General features: G+C 53.9%; 1 protein-coding gene across 5 annotated transcripts in view; it reads left to right on the plus strand.

The window, feature by feature from the left end:
• SMAD3 (SMAD family member 3) overlaps positions 1–19,287 on the plus strand; it is a 115,360-nt gene that overhangs the window by 82,833 nt on the left and 13,240 nt on the right. For 4 of the 5 annotated variants that reach the window (XM_060152851.1, XM_060152822.1, XM_060152841.1 and 1 more), the window contains exons 2-5: positions 9,083–9,276; positions 9,887–10,018; positions 11,320–11,394; positions 14,986–15,036. In XM_060152851.1, coding sequence (XP_060008834.1) covers positions 9,083–9,276; positions 9,887–10,018; positions 11,320–11,394; positions 14,986–15,036 — 452 coding nt within the window. The remainder of the gene's footprint in view (positions 1–9,082; positions 9,277–9,886; positions 10,019–11,319; positions 11,395–14,985; positions 15,037–19,287) is intronic. The other variant, XM_060152832.1, reaches the window with a different exon arrangement.

Consider the following 19,287-nt stretch of genomic DNA (forward strand, 5'->3'; position numbering starts at 1 on the left):
AAAGACAAAATTATGTTTTGTTGCACTCGGCTTACCGCGGGGAAAGTGTGGACTCACATGCGTTTCTCAGACTTCATTGGTGGCGAGGCCTGGCTACAGTGAGATAGCAGCTGGGAGGCCGCCTTCTCGCTCTGTGTTCAGTTGCTGGGTGACCTTGAGGTGCTTCATCTATCAGTCTGTTTCCTCAACCACAGAAGGAAGGGATTGGTCCAGATGCTCTCGAGGTCCTCATGTCCCAGCTGTCTGTAGTTCTCCAGAGGAGGTTTTCAGGCAGACACTTAGCCGGAGTTTAGCTGACCAGGACGTTTTGTTCCCTGAATGTTAGGCCTCTGTGTTTTGTCACCTGCAACCTTGCGACTCGACACGTGACCCCTGTGCGGTATTTCTGCCTGGAACAAAGGATGCTTTGGTTTTCGCTGTGTTGACCAAAGGGAGAGGATCCTAGGTGAACCCCCAAATCCAATGGCCCTCTCGGCAGGAGTGTTTTCAGGGCTTTCATATTTGATCTGTCAGACAGCTGTACCGGGCTGTCCTTGGCAGGGAAGAGAGAAGGGCACATTCTGACACTTGTGTATGAAGGAGAGGCAAAGTGGGAGATCTGAGAGCAGACACTGGCACTTAAAGGCCAGATGGAACCAATGGAACTATGGCTACTCCATGAGCAAGTCGAAAAAGAAAGCTGGTCTCCGGAAGAAGCTAGAAAGTTTAGTCGTGTGTGTGTTTTCAGTAAAATGGGTTTCAACAGAAATACGATTGTATTAACAAATTTACTTTCTGTTCGCTTCTTCGGCTCAGGTAACCAGAACAGTGCCTGGGATTTGGTAGGTGTTCGGTCGCTCTTTGATGATGGATAAGAAGTCAGTTTCCCTGGCAGGGAGGCAGCATAGAACCGAGAAAAAGCACTGTTTACCTCTCCCTCTCACCCTCCTTTTCTCAGCACTGGCCTGGGCTTGAATTCTGGCCCTGCTCTTGTACACGTTATACGACTTTGGGCAAAGCCCTTAGGTTCTCTGAGCTCAGTGAAGGTAGGATACACTGAGGTTGAGCCATGTTTGCACTCGCGCATCGTAGCAGTGTGCCCGGCGCGCAGTTCGTGCTGTGAATATATCCCGGTGCGTTTCTGGAGCTTACGTGCTCAGCTCACGGTTTTCTCCCCAACCCCCATGTCGAAGTCCATTGGTATTTCATGTCAGCCCCCAGATGGCTGTGGGTCCGAGATCACTGGTCACAGGGCCGTGAGTGGCGTGTGGGCCCTGGCCCTGCCTCTCCGCCCCGAGTGTGCTGGCGGGCGTCACCTCACCAGCAGCTCTGGACCCTGGCATGTCCATGTCCTTGCCTGTGGCTCCCACCCCGATTTGGGGATACTTTGGGATACATTTTGGGTCCCACTTGGAGCCAACGGGAGGAAACCTAAGTTCCTGCCGCAGGAAATGGTTCGGCCGGTGAAGAATATATTTAAGGAATAAAACCTCTGTCAGAGGAGCTTGAGAGGGTTGCTGGCGAAAGGCTTTTGGGGGTCTCTCATCAGGAAGCCACTGGGTGTGGGGCGAGACCTCAGCCCAGAGGCGGATGCCTGTGGACTGTGCTCTTAGCCCCAGCAGCTGGTCTTGGGGTTACGACGAGGAAGGGCTGGGTCAGGGAGAGGGGTGGGTCATACATAGACCCTTTTCTGCAGCGGAGCACACTTATGGTAGCGTCAGCTCGGAATGAAGACTTATTTATTGGTTTTACTTAAGATGGGCTTGGTACCCTGTAAGGCTGGGGAGAGTGTGTACCGGACACATCAGCTAGATTAGATGCAGCAGCTGAAACTCCCAATTCACCATTAATCCTTTGGTAGGCATTGCTGTGTATTTTGAGTGGGACAGAGGGAGAAAAGGAGCCCTACGAGGGATGGCTCTGGGCAGCCCAGACTTGGAACCAAAAGGAGTGGCCGCCAATGCATAAAAGGACGTGCATGAGATGCCCTCCTTGTCGTGAGTTTGGGAATTGTAGGGCCCGGAAGCAGGGGCCTGGACCAGATGACTCCTGGAGGGTGCTGCCGGGCCAGCCTGGTGGTCATGTGCTCGCGAGCTGGAGAGCGTGCCTGTCTCCCCACCGTCGGGCCCAGCCTGGCAGCCAGGAGAGCTGCCCTGTAGCTGCAGCCTGGGTGCAGACGGCTGTGTGATCCTAGGAGGCGAGCCTTGCCTCTAAGATGCAGCGGGTGCATAGTGAGGCGGGACTGTTACAAGACTTGACTTACGACCTGACTGCATCGTGGTGAGGCTGCTCTGAGATAAGGAGCCCGGAAGCCTTGTGAAAACTAGAAGCATCAGGCCTCCCGAGGCCTCACTGTGGCCCCCTGGGCTGTGCACACGGATGGCCAAGGCAGGGGAAGGGGTCTGGTGTTTTGGACCTCCTAATGGGAACCTTCTTTACCAGGCGCTGTCATAGTAATAGGAGTAGTGGTAGTTATACAACAATAATGACAATGGATTAGTGCCATTTATCGTGTCCTAACGATATGCCAAAGGCTTTCCCTAGAATGTCGTTTAGTCCTCCCAACAATCTAGCGAAGGGACTTATTTCAGATGAAAGATAATGAAGACCGAGACATTATAAGCAATATGATCAAGTTTACATAGTTATTGACCAGAGTCAGTATTTGAATCCATGTTTATCCAGTCCAAAGCCCTTGCCTTTTTTTTTTTTTTTTGGAAATGTGGTATAGTTGACATACAACAAACTGCACATATTTAAAGTGTACAACTTGATAACTTTTGACATACGTATACACCTGTGAAACGACCACTACAATCAAGGTGGCAGACGTAGCCTTTACTCCTTGATAAGCGCCCTCTCCCGTGCCCGCCCCCCATCACCCCATCCCTAGGCAGCCGCTGACCTGCTTGCCGTCATGCAACTGTAAGTTTGCATTGTTCCTTTACTTTAAATTACTCTGTATCATGTTACGCAAACGGAATCGTGTCTGGCTTTCTTCACTCAGAATGATTATTTTTTGATTCATCTGTGTTGTTTGTATCCATAGTTCATCCTTTTTTGTCGCTGAGTGGTAGTCTTTGTATGGCTGTTTCACAGTTTATTCATTCACTTGTTGGGAAACACTGGGTCATCTCCAGTTTGGGGCCATTATAAATACAGCTGGGACGAACATTCACGCACATGTCTTTGTGTGGACAGATGCCTTCACTGCTCTCGGGTAAGCACTTAGGGGTGGGCTGAGTGGATCCTATGGTGGGTTTCTGTTTTGAAATTTTAAGAAACTTCCAAACTGTTTTCCAAAGTAGTTGTTGTGCCATTTTACATCCCTGCCAGCAGCGTACGAAGTTTCAGTTGCTCCACATCCTTGCATGTGGCACCGTCTTTTACGTAGCAGCCATTCTAGTCATGATGGAGTGGCATCTCGTTGTCGTTTTAGTTTGCACTTCTCTAGGGACTAGTGATGTTGAGCACCTTTTCATGCACTTGTTTTGCAATCTTTTTTATCTTTTTGTGTAGTGTCTGTTCAGATCATTTACCTGTTTTGTTTTTTAATGGGTGGTTTGTTTTCTTAATAGTGAGTTTTCAGAGTTCTTTATATATTCTGGAAATAGGTCTTTTACCAGATACACGCTTTTTGCAAATATTGTCTCCCAATTTGTGGTTTGTCTTTTTTATTCTCTTAACAGGGTCTTTCAAAGACCAGAAGCTTAAGCTTTGATGAAGTCCAATTTATCAACTTTAAAAAAAAAATGGAATGTGTTTCTGATGTGGTATCTTTGCCCATCCCAAGGTCACAAAGCTTCTCTCCCATGTTTTCTATTAGAAGTCATATAGTTTTAGGCTTTTTATTATGACCCACTTGAGTTAATTTTTGTATAAGGTGCAAGGTACAGATTGGATTTCATTTTCCTTGCATGTGGCCATCCAGTTGTTCTGCCATCATTTGTTGAAAAGACCTTTCTTTCTGTACAAAATTGTCTTTGGGCCTGTGTCGAAAATCAGTTGTCCATATATATGTGACTATTTCTGGACTCTCTGAGCTTCCATTGATCAGTACCTTCCTTAATTTAAAAAAATAAAATTATACTATCAAAATGATTTATATATGTAGTTTAAATCAAGAAGTCCTTGAAAAACTCAAGCCTCTCTTGAATTTTTAATTTACATTCCTATTTTTTATTTCCAGGAGTGCTTTTCAGTAGTCTGTAAATGTTCCTGTTTTAGGATTGCAATAGCTCATCTCCCCGAGAGTAGTTTTTGTTTTATTTTATTTGGAAGTTTTCTTCTGCTCCCTGCATCGTCTCTGACTTCTTTTTTTTCTCCCCCACTTATTTCTATCTCTGCGCCTCCTGTTAGAGGCTTTCTTTAAATGGCTGGGGATTCTGGCCTTGCGTTCACATTTGAGAGCGTGGCGGTAAAAAGCCGATTGCCTGTTCTGTGTATGGTGGTGGGAGGGGCCTGTTGGCAGGTGGGCTTCCCCATAGGGAGAACTGGCAGAAACAGGGCCGTTTAGTTGGGGAATCCCCAAATGTCAGTATTTCAGGTCTTTTCTTGTGGCCTGAGCCGTTTAATTCCTCCACAGGCAGGGATGGGGTAAGCAAGGGAGCTGAGCGCTCCGTTCATGAAATCCTGTTTCCTAGCCCCTGTCTGACCTTCACCCGCAGCCGTGCCCTGGTGGCCCTGTCTAGAGCTCCGCTCTCCCATTCATTTTTGGCAGAGAGCAGACCTGTCTCTGGCAGGGTTGGGGAGGTTCTGTTTATGGGGAGGCCCGGGGGGGCCTGCCTCTTCTGTAGACAGTCAACCCATCCTCCTGTTCTCAGCCAGGTCTTGACAAGTGTGTGGTCCCCCCAAGTCCAGACCTTTTCCCAGGTTCACTCTGCTAAGTCTGTTCCCGTTCGGCCATCTGCTTTCCACTCTCCTCTCTGCCCATTGTCTGCTCTCCTCTCCTACCCATTGTCTTGGGCAGGACAGAGATAAATGCATCCCTTCAGTTTGCTGTATTTGACCGAAGGACTTCCTTAGCCTCTCCCGCCCCTCTCTCCCACCCTTTCTCCCTCCTCCTCCCTCCTCCCTCCCTCCTCCCTCCCTCTCCTTGTCCCCTCCCCCTTTCTCTTCCCCCTCCTCCCCTCCCACTATCCATCACTTGCCTCCACCTTCCCTCCACCTCCCTCCCATCATCCCGTCCTGTGTCCCCTCTCCCTCCTCCCCGCCACCCCGTCCTTTTTACTCCCCCCCACCCCTTCTCCCTGCTCCTTCCTCTGTGCCTGGAGCGCTCTCTGCCGTACTTCTTCAGGTAGACAGCCAGGCTCTTCAGGCCCTGAGAGGAAACAGCCCACGTAACGCAGAAAGGATTGGATGAGGAATCAGGACACTGCAGTCTCTGCCTACAGATGTGATGAGCCTTCTGCGCTCCTTCACCACATCCTTGATTCTCCTTCCCATCCCTCAACTCCCAAAGCCCATAAGGGCCACATCACGCCCAGACCTTGGCCTCCGTCACAGGACGTGTCTGAGCCTCATGTGCCCCGAGGTGTCCCATTTCTGCCCACTCCACGCCCTCTTCCCCCTTGCAGGCCCTGGGTCACTCTGGGTCTCTGGCTCGGCTGTCCCAGTCCTGGGGGTTAGGACGTTAGGGCGGCGTGTGAGCGTCGCTCCAAGTCAGGAGTGCCCAGGGCGTCCTGTCCCCGCACCTGCCCTGCCTGAGGCGCAGGCCCAGTGCAGGGCTGATGGGAACTTGGCCTTTCGCGCCCTCTCTCAGGCCGTCTGCCCCGTGGAAGCAGGGACCCTTCTCTTGCGTTGTCCACCATCACCTCTCCTCCTGCTCTGTGTTACTATTTTTTTTACATCTGTGATTCTATTTCTGTTTTGTAAATAGGTTCATTTGTACCATTTTTTTTTAGATTCCACATATAAGTGATATCATATGATATTTTTCTTTCTGTCTGACTTCACTCTGTATGACGATCTCTAGGTCCATCTGTGTTGCTGCAAATGGCATTATTTCATTCTTTTTATGGCTGAATAGTACTCCATCATACATACGTTCCGCATCTTCTTTATCCATTCCTCCGTCAGTGGACATTTAGGTTGCTTCCAGGTCCTCGCTATTGTGAATAGCGCTGCGTTTTTTTTCTTTTAAAGCAAGAGGGCTAACCCTTCCATCAACCAGGTAGGGGTTGGGGGCTCCCTCCACAGCCCACTCTTTCCTCGCTGCTGGTCTGAGCCTCTCTCCACGGCCTCCCCATGCAGAGGCCACTCCAGATGTCCAGCTGGCTCTTTGTTGGGGCTTTTGTCCAACACTGAAGAGCAGATGTGCCCACTTCCCTATCTATGGGCACACGGTGGCTTTGCAGGAAAATGGGAAGAGCTGAGTCCCTCTCTGTCCCCACACATCACCTCCCACTCTCCCTTTCTCTCGTCCTCAGCCCCACAGCTCACCTCACTTCTCCGGGGCCGGGTTTGCGGAGTGGCCATCGTGATGGGGAAGAATAACGGTCCTGTGGGTGCTTCACGAAGCACTTTTGAGTGGATACTGAGCTGCGTGAGGTCAGGGGCAGCAGTGGGGGGAGAATGTTCCATTTTACAGATGAGGTAACTGAGGGTCCTGGAGACTTCAGGACTTGCCTAGGGTCTCACAGCCAGAAGAGGAGAACCTCCCCTTGACCCCAGTTCTCATGAGTCCACATCTGGCCATCTGCCTTCTGTATCTCAGGGGCGAGTCCCAGGCTGTCTTCTCTCGTTCTGCCTCCTAATTACTGTTTCTGGGCTGTCGGGGTTCCTTGGTCTGGGGCCCCACAGGAGGGAGGTGATTACATCCTTTGAGCTGCCCTGAGTCAGCAGATCCCTGTCAGTCCCTGTGCCCAAGTCCTGTTCTGACCTCTGTCTGTCCTCCCCCCCCTGCCCAGGCCAGTGCCTTGGAGAGTTTGATCGGATTCCTGTTTCTCTCTCTCTGGTTGGTGATTCTGGTTGCATCTGGCGAGCCCCTCCCTCACGGAGTGTCCATCAATTCCATATATTCAGGAAAATGGGTGCCCTTAGTCGTGTGGGGGCAGGGAGGGAGAGCTTCAAATACCTCTCCAGCAGGCCTGCCCGGCTGTTAGAATAGTCCTGCCCGCTGGCCAGTGGGGTCCTAGGATGGGCCGTCTTGAAGAAACTGCCTCTGGGTGCCTCCTCATTTGTTTGTTTTTGCGGTACGCAGGCCTCTCACTGTTGTGGCCTCTCCCGTTGCGGAGCACAGGCTCCGGAGGCGCAGGCTCAGCGGCCATGGCTCACGGGCCCAGCCGCTCCGCGGCATGTGGGATCTTCCCAGACCAGGGCACGAAGGGTGCCTCCTTATTGATGGGCATCCACCTCACCCACTCTGACTCTCCACTACCCCCAGTCTGCTTGTCCCTGCAGCCAGGATTATCACGGGGCCTGTGTCTCGCGTGCGCACACTCAAACACACTCTCAGCCCACTTACACATCTCAGAGGCTTCCTGTGGCTTTTAGAAAAAAGGCAGAACCTCTCACCATGGCATCTGAGACCCTGCAGAAGCACCCCCGTCTGCTACCCCAGCCTCCCTCCTCTCCGGTCACTCTGGCCTTCATTCTGGTATTCCTCCTCACCGTGTTTTCCACCTTCCCAGGGCCTTTGCACATGCTCTTCTCTCTACTTGGAGTGCCCTCCTCCCGTACCCCTTTGACTACTTAGTTCTTACTTATCCTTCAGACTTCCTGGTCAACCACCACCTCCTCAGAGATGCCCTGTCCCGCCCTTCAGTGCAGCAGGGTCCCCAGGGTCATATGCACTTGTGGTTCCCTGCACTTAGTTTGTCATTGTAGCTGTCCTGATCATGTGATTAATGTCGGTCTTGCCCACGGAAGTTCTGTGGAAGCAGGGACCGCTCTGTGGTCTCTTTTACTCCCTTTCCCTCACCACTGTAACCCTAGTGCCACACAGAGTAGGAGGTCATTAAAGACTTGTTAGATAAAGGACTGTGTGAACGGAACCTCCTCACCTGTCTAATAGCTGGCGTTGCTTGAAGCCTCTCACCTCTCCTTCCAGATGCCTCCTGCCTCCGACCTCACTCTTGGCTGGTGGCGCTTCTGCCACACAAGCTCCCAGCTGTCATGGCCTGTGACACTGCTCCAACTTTCTTGTCCTGCAGATGACCTGGGGATTTTAGAAAGAGGAAGAATCTGATATAGTGGGTTGGGGTAGTCTCTGAGATTTTGCCTTTTTCACGAGCTTCCGTGGACCCGTGCTGCTGGTCCACCAGGGACCACACTCTGGCCTGGGGTGGGGGGCGCGGTGCTAGCTCAGCCGCTCAGAGGCTAAGTCACCACGGAAGACGCGGTTTGCACAGGGACAGGACACTGCCGTTGGGGGTGGGTTCGGCCCAGCCAGGCCGGGGACCGTGGCAGAACCAAGTCACAGGCTCGGTTCCTGCTCTGCTCACGCACGACCGCTTAGGCCTTAGCTCTGAACTGGGACACCTGGGGCAGCCTGCCAGCAGCCCTCGCGCTGAGAGGGACTCCCGAGAGGTCTGCCGCGTAGCCTCTGACCAGTTAAAATTCCCCTTCATTGCCTTCTCTCCCTCCCTGCCTTATCACAAACACCAACTGAAAAAAAGAGGGTCGGGTTTTTTTTTCTGGTTTCTCATGTGTGAGAGAGGAACTGGGTGAGTGTGGAAAGCGATGGGGAGGGGCTGTGTGCCGTCACCCTCCTCCGCAGCATCACTGTGGCCCTCACATCGGCTCCTGAAGGACTCGCGTCTCCTAGTTCAGCCCTGTCCCCTCTGCACACCTCCACCTGGCCCCGACCTTTCCAGAGCATGATTCGCTGTCGTTCCCCTCATGGGGCGGGTCCGAGGTCAGCTCTGCCAGCCTGGGAGCCCTCGGCCTTGCTGGGTGGGCCTCTGTGTTCTTCTCCTGGACCCCTTCCAGCACACACAGAGCTTCTCTGATCTCCTGGCCCTCTGCGTGTGAGACAGACCAGCGGAGGGGAGCTTCCTGAGTCTCTGCCAGCGAGCTCTCATGGAGCTCGGCAGGCCAGACTTGGGAGGAGGCGAGCCAGACCCACTTCACTGTCTGTTTCTGCCCCTCCCGTTCCCGGCAGGTCCCTGGATGGCCGGCTGCAGGTGTCTCACCGGAAGGGGCTCCCCCATGTCATCTACTGCCGTCTGTGGCGATGGCCCGACCTACATAGCCACCATGAGCTGCGGGCCATGGAGCTGTGTGAGTTCGCCTTCAACATGAAGAAGGACGAGGTCTGCGTGAATCCCTACCACTATCAGAGGGTGGAGACCCCAGGTACGCCGCCTCTGTAGGGTCTGCAGCTACCTACATGGCATTGTCCTCCCCCTCTTTCCCTCCCCACTTCCCCCTCCCTCCCTCCCTCCTTCCACCTCCCCTTCTTCCCCCTCCCTCTCCCCTCCCTCTCCCCTTTCCCCTCTCCCTCTCCCCTTTCCCTCTCTCCCCTCCCTCTCCCCTTTCCCCCTCCCTCTCCCCTTCCCCCTTCCTCTCCCCTTTCCCCTCTCTCTCCCCTTTCCCCCTCCCTCTCCCCCGTTCCCCCTCCCTCTCCCCCTTTCCCCCTCCCTCTCCCCCTTTCCCCTCTCCCCTCCCTCTCCCCTCCCTCTCCCCTTCCCCCTCTCCCCCTCCCTCTCCCCTCCCTCTCCCCTCCCTCTCCCCTTTCCCCTCTCTCCCCTCCCTCTCCCCCTTCCCCCTCTCCCTCTCCCCCTTTCCCTGTCTCCCCTTCCCTCTACCCCCTTTCTATACCCCACTCCCCCTTCTCCCTCCCCCTTTCCCCTCTCTCCCTGTCCTCTTTGTGAGGAAGGGCCTGTGGTGCATTTGGGGGTGCAGGGGCTTTGGTGCCAGCCTGGCGTCGACACTGATCCACCTCTGCTCTGTTTCCTCTGGACAGTTCTACCTCCTGTGTTGGTGCCACGCCACACAGAGATCCCGGCCGAGTTCCCCCCGCTGGACGACTACAGCCATTCCATCCCCGAAAACACTAACTTCCCCGCCGGCATCGAGCCCCAGAGCAATATTCCAGGTATGCACACGTGGGCAGTGAGGCCGGCCTAGGGGGCGGGGGCCAGATAGACCCATCACCCGGTCTCTGCACACACGCTGGGCCGAGGCCCCTGACTCAGAACTGCATCCCTGTGGGGAGAGGACCCGTGGCCTTGGCTCCCCACTCGCTAATGATGCTTTTCTTGGCACGGAGGAGCGGCGGCGTGACCCTCCCGCCGGGCCTCAGTGCAGTCATTTATTTTGGAAGCGGAAATAGCAACGCTGTGTTTCTCTCACCGCCCTCGCGGCCGGGGCTGGAGTTCAGGCAGGATCCCCGACAGTCTGGGGGCTGCAGAGGCAGCGGGCGAGCAGAGGGCCGAGGGCCGGGCAGTGTGCGGAGAACTGGCCCTGTAAGTAAGCCCGGGGAGGGTTACAAGCTGGGTGGGAGGTTTTATTCCGCTGGGAGAAGTGGGCTGTGCCGGCAGAGTGCAAATGTTTTTAGAAGCCCCTCATTTACATGCAAATAATGTGTGAATCACCAGCACTCTGGGCGTCCAGGAAAACGGCTTGGCGGAGCTTAGCCAGTCCCAGTGCAGGTGGCCGGGCAGCGATGTGCCGCCTTACTTTCAGAGCTGGCTAGTTTGGACGCGCCTTTCACCCCGAGTGAGCTCACCGTGCTGAGGTTGACCGCGGGCCTTTGCGCGTGGGTCAGAGCGTTAAGGAGGGACCCGCTTTACAAATCCAGGCTTACAGATCCTTCACAGGTGGTGCGGGTCCCTAGGGGTAGGTTGCCCACTCTGTCCATCCAGCAAAGCAGAGAGCTGAGTCGGGGTCTGGGGGCCATTCAGAGAAATAGATTGCAATCTCTGCTGTCACGGAACTTGCATCCCACTTCGGGAGCTAAGACATCCTCTCAAGAGACAGCAGGTAACCATGGATCTGCACACGGGTAGATAGTAAAGCTAAAGGGCGCTTTGAGGCTGTTGCCCTTCAGAGGACAGAGATGAGTGAGGCAGGGGTGAGTCCACTGCCTCCCTGAGAGGGAGGCGGAGCTTAAACCTAACCTTGAGGGATGGGGAGAAGTTTAGCCCGGCAGAGGCTGTAGGAATAGGCATTTCAGACTTGGGAGTCAGGGATGGTGTGAACAAAGGTGGTCATGATCCAGGTGGGGAGCAGGAAGGAAGAAGGGCATGAGGAAGGTGGGAGCCAGGAATCCGAGGCCCAGAGCTCCTCGGCGCCCACCCCCTGGCATAATGGTGTGAATGTGTGAGTTTGCAAAGGGCATCTCAAGAGGCAAACCAGAGAGGCCATTTAATGAACCACCTTCCTTTCAATTCCCAGAAACCCCACCCCCAGGCTACTTGAGTGAAGATGGAGAGACCAGTGACCACCAGATGAACCACAGCATGGACGCAGGTCAGAGTCTCGTGGGGCTCTGCTCCTAAGCCTGAGTGCCTGCCCTCCCCCGTGCCTCCCTCTGTCCCTCCATCCAGTATGTACAGAGCAATCACTGGGCTCGGGTCTGGGACAGAGGAGGAGCGAAGCCGCTCCTTGTCTCCCCCTTGTCGTGGGGGAGACCGACAAGGCAGCCCGCAGTCACCGTGCCGTCTCGTATGTGCCCTGCTGGAGGATGCCGTGTGGCATCAGGGCACAGAGCGGGGCCACGTGACCCAGCCTGGGGACGGGGCGTTGGGGGCGCCGAGCATCACCTTGCAGTGTAGGCTTCTCTCGAGTGGAGTGTCGGAGACGTGTAGGGTTTGGCCAGGCCATCAGGGCAGGTAGAGGGTGTACCAGGCGGCGTCGGGGGCGTGGGCAGGACAGCTGGTGAGTTCTGGGATGGCTGGAGTGTACTCCTCCAGAGACAGGAGGGCCCCGCACTCAAGGCTTCGAGTGTGGCTGGGGGCTGAGGAGGAGCCCCCACAGCCTTTAAGCAGATGAGATGCTGCCGGCAGTAGGATGGAGGGTGGGCTCCATCACCTGAAATAGCTCAGGAGAGCCAAAACAGAGGCAGGGTCTTTGCTAGTGGCAGTCGAGGCCCCAAAGCATCGATTTTTATGTGATGACCAAATGTGATCTGTGTGTTCCTGCCGTGAGGGACCCAGCCCAGTCATCTCCAGCCACATCTCCAGATGTTCCCGCCTCATTTGTTAAGGGACCAAATTGGCTCCAGACCAGCAGTTTCTTGAATTGAACCCCAGCTGCCACATCGCATGTGCACTGTGTTGCGTGTGGTTGGGTGAGGAGGAGGGGGCCGAGCAGATGTTCCCTCCTCCTGACGGCGGGCATGCCTTGTACACGCAGAGCCGCCTGACACCGTGGGGCCACCTGCCCTGCACGCAGCCCAGAAGAGAGCGTAATTCCCCAAAGAAGGATGCGGGAGACTTGCATGTTTACTGTAAACGTGGTCACTTGATGTGTAGCCTGGGCATCATGGCCCTTGGGGTTTAGCACACATACCCCGACACACCCCTGGTAGGTGGCTGACAGTGTGGACCCAGCCGGAATGCATCTCGAAGACCTTTCTGTATTCAATGTAAGGGTACAGCTATGAAACGCTGGCATGGGAAGCAAGCCAGCTAAGCAGCATTTCTGCAGATGCTGTATTGCTTCTCCCTCTCCTTTCCCCCTTCCCTCCTGGTTGCTCTTCACGTTTGTGGAATGAGTACAGGCAAACCTCCGAGATACTGTGGGTTCACTTCCAGACAACCACTTTAAAGCAAGTCACACAAATTTTTCGTTTCCCAGTACATGTAAAAGTTATGTTTACACTATAGTCTATTAAGTGTGTAATAGCATTATGTCTAAAAAAGCAGTATACACACCTTACTGAAGAAATACTTGATCGCTAAAAAATGTTAACCATCATCTGAGCCTTCCACGAGTCATAATCGTTTTTGCAATAGTAACATCAAAGATCATGGATCGCAGATCACCATTACCAACATAATAGTGGTGAAAAAGTTAGAAATATTGTGAGAATGATCACAATGGGACAGAGGTGCGAAGTGAGCACATACTGTTGGAAAAACCGTGCTGATAACACTTGCTCGACGCAGGGTTGCCACAAACCTTCATTATGTAAAAGATGCAGCATCTGCAGAGCACAGTAAAGGAAAGAGCAGTAACGCGAGGGCTGCCTTTACTGTTATAAAAGTGAACAGACCGGGCTTCCCTGGTGGCGCAGTGGGTGAGAGTCCACCTGCCGATGCAGGGGATGTGGGTTCGTGCCCCGGTCCGGGAAGATCCCACATGCCGCGGAGCGGCTGGGCCCATGAGCCATGGCCGCTGAGCCTGCGCGTCCGGAGCCTGTGCTCCGCGGCGGGAGAGGCCACAGCAGTGAGAGGCTCGCATACTGCAAAAAAAAAAAAAAAAACAAAAAACAGTGAACAGACCAAAGGAGAGGGTCTTCTATGGGACGAGCAGCCACATTTTCACCCTCTCAGCTCTTGTTCCTTCCCCTTCCTCTCCTCCCTTTCTGCTCCACCTTCCCTGTCTCTCCCTCCCTCCTCTCCTCCCATAGTGTACCTGTTGTGAGCATTACTGATTTATTGAATGTGTGCCTGGGCTTTGTGGACCCCAGCCAGCCCGTGGGGGGGGGTCTCCTATTTATTCTCTGCTCTTCTCTCAAACCAGTCCAGTTGCTCATGGACTTGGCTTCCCTGACAGTTGAGATGTGGTAGCGCCTCATGTGGGGCCCGAGGATCACCTTGTCCAGCCCTGCTTCTCCCCGGACATGCACACAGGTCTGTTGAGACCAGTGAGAAGGTCCCCCTGCCTTCCTGGGTCTCCGTCATTCGGGCCAGCACAAATCAGAAGACCAACATTTACTGAGCACATACTGTGTACCAGCTATGGTATAGGCATTTTCATAGGCACGATCCCACTGCATTTCCACGAATCACACGATAGGTGGGATTCTCCCCGTTTTATACCCGAGGGGAAAAAAATCGAGGCTCAAAGAGGTCGAACCACTTTGCCAAAGTCCCGTGGCTGATAAGTGGTACCATGGCCAGACCCCGTGGCACATTCGGAAGCTCTGCTCTTCCTGTGACTCTTCCACATCCCTCCGAAGATTGGGTGCTAGGGGTGAGAAAGAAACCCATGGTTCCTCCCGGGTCCTCAAGAAGGTTACAGCTGAGTTAAGAGCAGGCGCAGACCCCCGTTAACAGCTCGAGGCAGCGTAAGCTGAAGGCCCAGCTGTGCGGACTGTAGACTTCAGGGGGTGGAGCCGGGGCTGAAATCACAGGGCTGTCAGCCAATAAGCAGCTCTCCAGAGCTGGAGCCCCATGGGTGCAGGGACAAAGGGGGGGCCAGCCCAGTGTTGCTTTCCGGAAGAGCAGTCACTTGGTTTTCGGAAGGCTGACTCCCTGTGGGTTTTTTTCTTTTTTCGGGGGAGAAAACAGGTAGAGGAACGATATTAGAGTAGAAAGAATTGGATCGTTAGGACTTTTTCCCACGTGTAGCATCATGTCATCATGTCAGCCTGGTTGCTGAGTTGTCGGGTGTCCGAGGCAGCTCAGTGAGTTTCCTGAAACCTGGGGAAAAGGCTGCGTTGGTATTTGCAGGTCCTGAGCCGTGTGAACAAGACTGGTGAGGTCTGGGCAGCTGCAAGCCTTACCTTCGCTGCCCGGGGTCTGGAGCAGCTGTGGAGAGGCTCCTTCTGTCCCTCTGGGGGCTCGGTTAACAGGGAGGGTCAGTGTGAGGTCTGTGCACCCAGGCTGGGAATGCAGCAGCCCTGTGCCCGGGGGCTTGGTGAGAAGCATCAAACCATCGAGTTGTGGGAGAGGCTCCAAGGTCATCCTCTCATCCGTTGGTTCCACGGATGAGGAAGCTGGGGCCCGGGGAAGGGGAAGCACAGGCGAGGACGTGGGGTTTGGTCTTCTCCTGGACCGTGGAGGCTCAGTCCAGGGTTTTCTTCCTGCCCCACCTTGATGCAAACGTTCTGTCCTCTGGCTCCCCAGGCCAACAGTCTTTTCCGAAGTCTCACAGCTGTGTCTCACCTCCTAGGTTCTCCAAACCTATCCCCGAATCCGATGTCCCCAGCACACAATAACTTGGGTAAGTAGCTCTTTGGATGACTCAATCCCCCTCTAGCTGTAGCCGTGCCTGGTGGCCCGTGTGTGGAGGGGGCCCTGAAGTTGAGGCTCCCCTGCTCCGACCCCCACCATCCGCCCAGTGCAGCCCATCAGGTTTCTGGTTACATTGTTTCTGGGGTCACCCACAGAACGGGAAACCTGAGAACAGTGGTGGCAGGGAAGGCAGCCGTGTGCCAGGTTTGTATTTCCCCAGGGAGGCGGTTAGACACGAGTGAATGAAAAAGCCCCGAACCTTGTGCTTGAGAGACACGAGGGTCTCTGGTCAGTGAGCATCCGTGTGTGGTTTGACGCAAAGCCACAGGCAGCGGTGCAAACCGCGGCCCCCGGCTTTCGGGGACTTGTTTCAGATACACTTACTCGGATTTTATCTGAGCACCTCATCTGACAATGATGTCATTTTTATTTAAAACAGTACCATATAAGGAATTTGGGGGAAAAAAAAAAGCCAAGTTACCCATAACCCCCTGCCCTAACACAAATATTTTTGTTTCATCTCGGTCCCTCTGCTGTTTGTGGATCAGGCACATATACTTGCGCTTTGCCTTTGAGATGATAGTTCATATCCATCTTTTCCTTCTGTCTTCTCATTGTTATTTTGTAAACACATTTCCGTACTTAGATGACTCGTTGATCATCTTGCATTATCTCATGATGTTTTGGAGCAGCTGGGCCATCATTTCCACAACCTTCCCTTAGATGTTTGATTTCTGGGTCATTTTTCTGAGATTCACTTTTCTAATCCAGGAGCATCCTTTGGCTTCAGTGTGGGGCCTGCCGGAGGGCTCAGAACAAATTAAATATTTGTTCAGTTTTTATTGAGGGGAATTTTTTTTTCTGTGTTGGTCTGGTAGCTTTAGAAAAATGTGAGTTTGATTCTTTTCCAGCCTGTATTGCTGGGGTTTGATTTGTGGCTCAGGAAAAGAAGGAGTTAATATCCAAGCTTGGTGAATCAGAGTGGATTGGCCTGGCTTTTGTTCCCAGTTGTTCCCAGTCCTTGACTGATAGCATCAGATGAAGAAAGTCCTCATTTGGAACGTGGGGAGCTGCTTGAAAACCTTTTGATACAGGCTGACAAGTGGGCAGTGTGAACTGTAACTTTGGGGGATCTGTTTTATCATCTTTGTAAAATAGTACCACTGTGAGTGTTGGGCTCTACAGCAGGAAGGTCACATTCCCCATGTGAAAGGACTGATGGAGTTTTTAAACACAAACTCTGAAGGCTGGAAGCTGTGTTAACCCTTGAGAACTTAAAGGCCATGAGTGTGAACTTGACTCTGGACTTCCAGCTCTGGAGGCTGAGCCCTTACCCCACCATGGCCATGGGCGCCCTGAAGTCGACAGACATCAGAACTGGTGCTTGCCTTGGCAGCCCCACTGCCTGACTTGGTGGTTCAGGCCGCAGGTTGTCCTGGGCGGGTGCTCGCTGTGAATTCCCCTCGAGATCGCGTGGAGCAGGATGACAGCTTGCTCTTGAACTTGGCCCCGAGGCAGAGTGCCCTGCTGGCACAGTTCTCCCTTGCCTCTCGTCTGAGGGTCAGGAATTCTTAGGCCATTTCTTCCAAAGGAAGGGACAGCCTCCAAGCCTGGTGGGCAGAGAAGGGGGTGCCACTCGGCTGGGAAGATGTGAATGTGGGGGACAAGCCAGCCAACAAGCCCCGGAAGGACTCACGGCGAGACACGGGCGCTGACAGGCCCGGCTTCCTCTCTGCTTGCCCAGCCCTCGAACCCCCGCCTTCACCCGTTCAGTACTGTTGGTAGGGCCCCTACCATCTCACAGCCTCTGGCATCGTAGCTGCAAGGGGATGAAAGGATGGATGAAGATGGCAAACGTTTCTCGAGAACTTGCTGTTCACTGAGTGTTGTGCAGAGTGGCTCATGCCTGTTAACGGAATCTTTGTAACAACTATCTAAGGGGGTGGTGCTGTGATTTTTCATTTTATGGAATAGGAAACCGAGGAACGGACTGGTTAATGAACTTGTCCCCTTCACGCAGCTAGACGATGGAGAAGCTGGCTTTGAACTCAGGCCATGGGGATCCAGAACTTGTGCCCCCAGGACCCTGCCTTTGCTCGGTCCCTTAGACTAGCTCTCCCCCTTTTCACTCAGAAGAACTAGGCTCAAGGAGACACCTACTGATGTACAGTTGGGAACACATGTCAGGTGTGAGGGCCCTGGTGTCCCACGTTGTCCCTGGCTGGGAGCCCTCCCTGCTTACCTGTCTCTTCCTCACTCAGTCATTCTCGGGGCACTTCCTGCTTGGTCACTGTATGCCAGTCCAAGTGGGGGAATTCAAAGAGGCGTCACAGACCCTGACACGAAGGTGCTTTTGGCCTTGTTGGGATAAATAAGGCAGGACGATAAATACTTTTTATATAAAACAAGAGGGGGGACTTCCCTGGGGGTCCAGTGGTTAAGTCCGCCTTCCAGTGCAGGGGATGTGGTTTCGATCCCGGGTCGGGAAACTGAGATCCCACATGCTGCGGGGCAACTAATCCCTCGCGCCGCAACTACTGAGCTCATGTGCTACAACTAGCGAGAAGCTGCAACGAAGAGCCCATGTGCCGCAATGAAAGAGCCCGTGTGCTGCAACTATAATAAATAAATTAATTAATTAAAGGAAGAGGTAGGTGCAGATGAAGTACCCTGAGGGTTCAAAGGAGCACACCGTGGCATTCCAGTGGGGACATCATCCAGGGTGGCCAGTGTCTCCTATGTATTAACTCATTCAGTCACCATTCGCTGAGTTCCTAGTAGGTACTGATGCTGGTGGTCCAGAGCCAGGGAGGACGTTTAGGCGTTCACAGTCTGGTGGAGTGGCTGGAGGTGTCCGTCCACCGGTGATGCACTGTGCCCGGTGCCAAGGGAGCAGCACACAGGAGGAAGGAACTGTATGTGCCCAGGGGGACAGCGCCAAGTAGGGTGGGGGGACCTTGGAGTTGTGATGACCTGTATGAGCTGGGCCTTGAAGGACAGGTGGGACACGGTGAGGCAGAGAAGGAGGGAAGGACACTGCCGCTGGAAGCAGTGGCGTGAAAGGGTGCGGTGAGCTCGGAGGACAGCTGGCGGTGTGGTTGGCTGGCTTGTTGGGAGGCACAGTGGAGAAGATGAGGCTCGGGGTTGGCGGGCTGAGAAGAGAGCCCTGAGGGCCGCCCTTACGTAGCCCTGTCTTGCCTATAGGATGAGGCGAGATGGTGGGTTCTGAGTTGGGGGTTGGTGGTTATCTGACGGCAGCTTCATAATGATTAATCTGGCCACTGTGTGGAATTTAAAATCTAGGGGAAATTACTGGGGCTACCCCCCGCCACCAAAATACCCACTTAGGAAGCTGTAGCGCTGAAGGAGGCTGAGATGAATGCTTTAGAGAAATGGCAGCGGGAGAGGAGAGGGCATTTACGAGTGTCATGAATCATTGGCATTCATTGATCAGCTTTAACTGGGAAAACGATGACGCTTCAGTTTAACTGAGGCAGAGCCCCAGGAGATGGGGCGGCGTTTGGGGCGAAGGGTGACAGGGAGATGCCGCTGCTTGCCTGTGTCCAGGAAGCGGCAGGACGGTCAGGAGAGAGGCTGCGGCAGGAGGTGCAGCTTTGGAAGCTATTAGCATGTTTGACAGCCTTGCCCAGAGTGGAGTCAGAGACATGATTTTGTCATCAGATGAGTTTGGAAAGCCTATACTGTGCTCCCTCTTGGGGCCCCCAGGGCACCCGCAGCGTAAAGCCTCTGAGAGTCCTGCAGAAAGGAGGCCTGTTTGGTCCAGCGTTTCTCCCACGGGTCCAACCGCTGCTGGAACACTTTTCTCTTACGATCCCATTGACCCTCCCATAGATCTCACTTTGGAAACACTGATGAAGGTTCGGCTGAAGTCCTGGGAGTGGATGGATTCAGTGGAGAGGGAGACCCAGCTCAAGAAGGAAAGAGGGCTGAAGACAGACTCACGGGACCCCCTCAGGAAGAGGCTGAGGGTCAGGTGGAGGATGGGGCCTCAGGGAGGGGAGGAGGTGCTGAAGGACACAGTGGGCGGGTTCTGCAGAGATGAGAAGTGAGAAGAGAACTCCTCGTGAGTTCAAAGGTATCCTGTGGGGATAAAAGGGTGGTGGGGTGGGCAGCACGCAGCAGCTGCCTCTGCGTTTCTCCTTTGTGGCTGGCATGTCCCAAACAGTAGGATGCTGACAGGCACGCGGAGAGTTCTCCCCGGAGAGAGACAGGGCATCTC

Source organism: Lagenorhynchus albirostris, chromosome 1, assembly GCF_949774975.1.
Source record: "Lagenorhynchus albirostris chromosome 1, mLagAlb1.1, whole genome shotgun sequence".
Taxonomy (NCBI): domain Eukaryota; kingdom Metazoa; phylum Chordata; class Mammalia; order Artiodactyla; family Delphinidae; genus Lagenorhynchus; species Lagenorhynchus albirostris.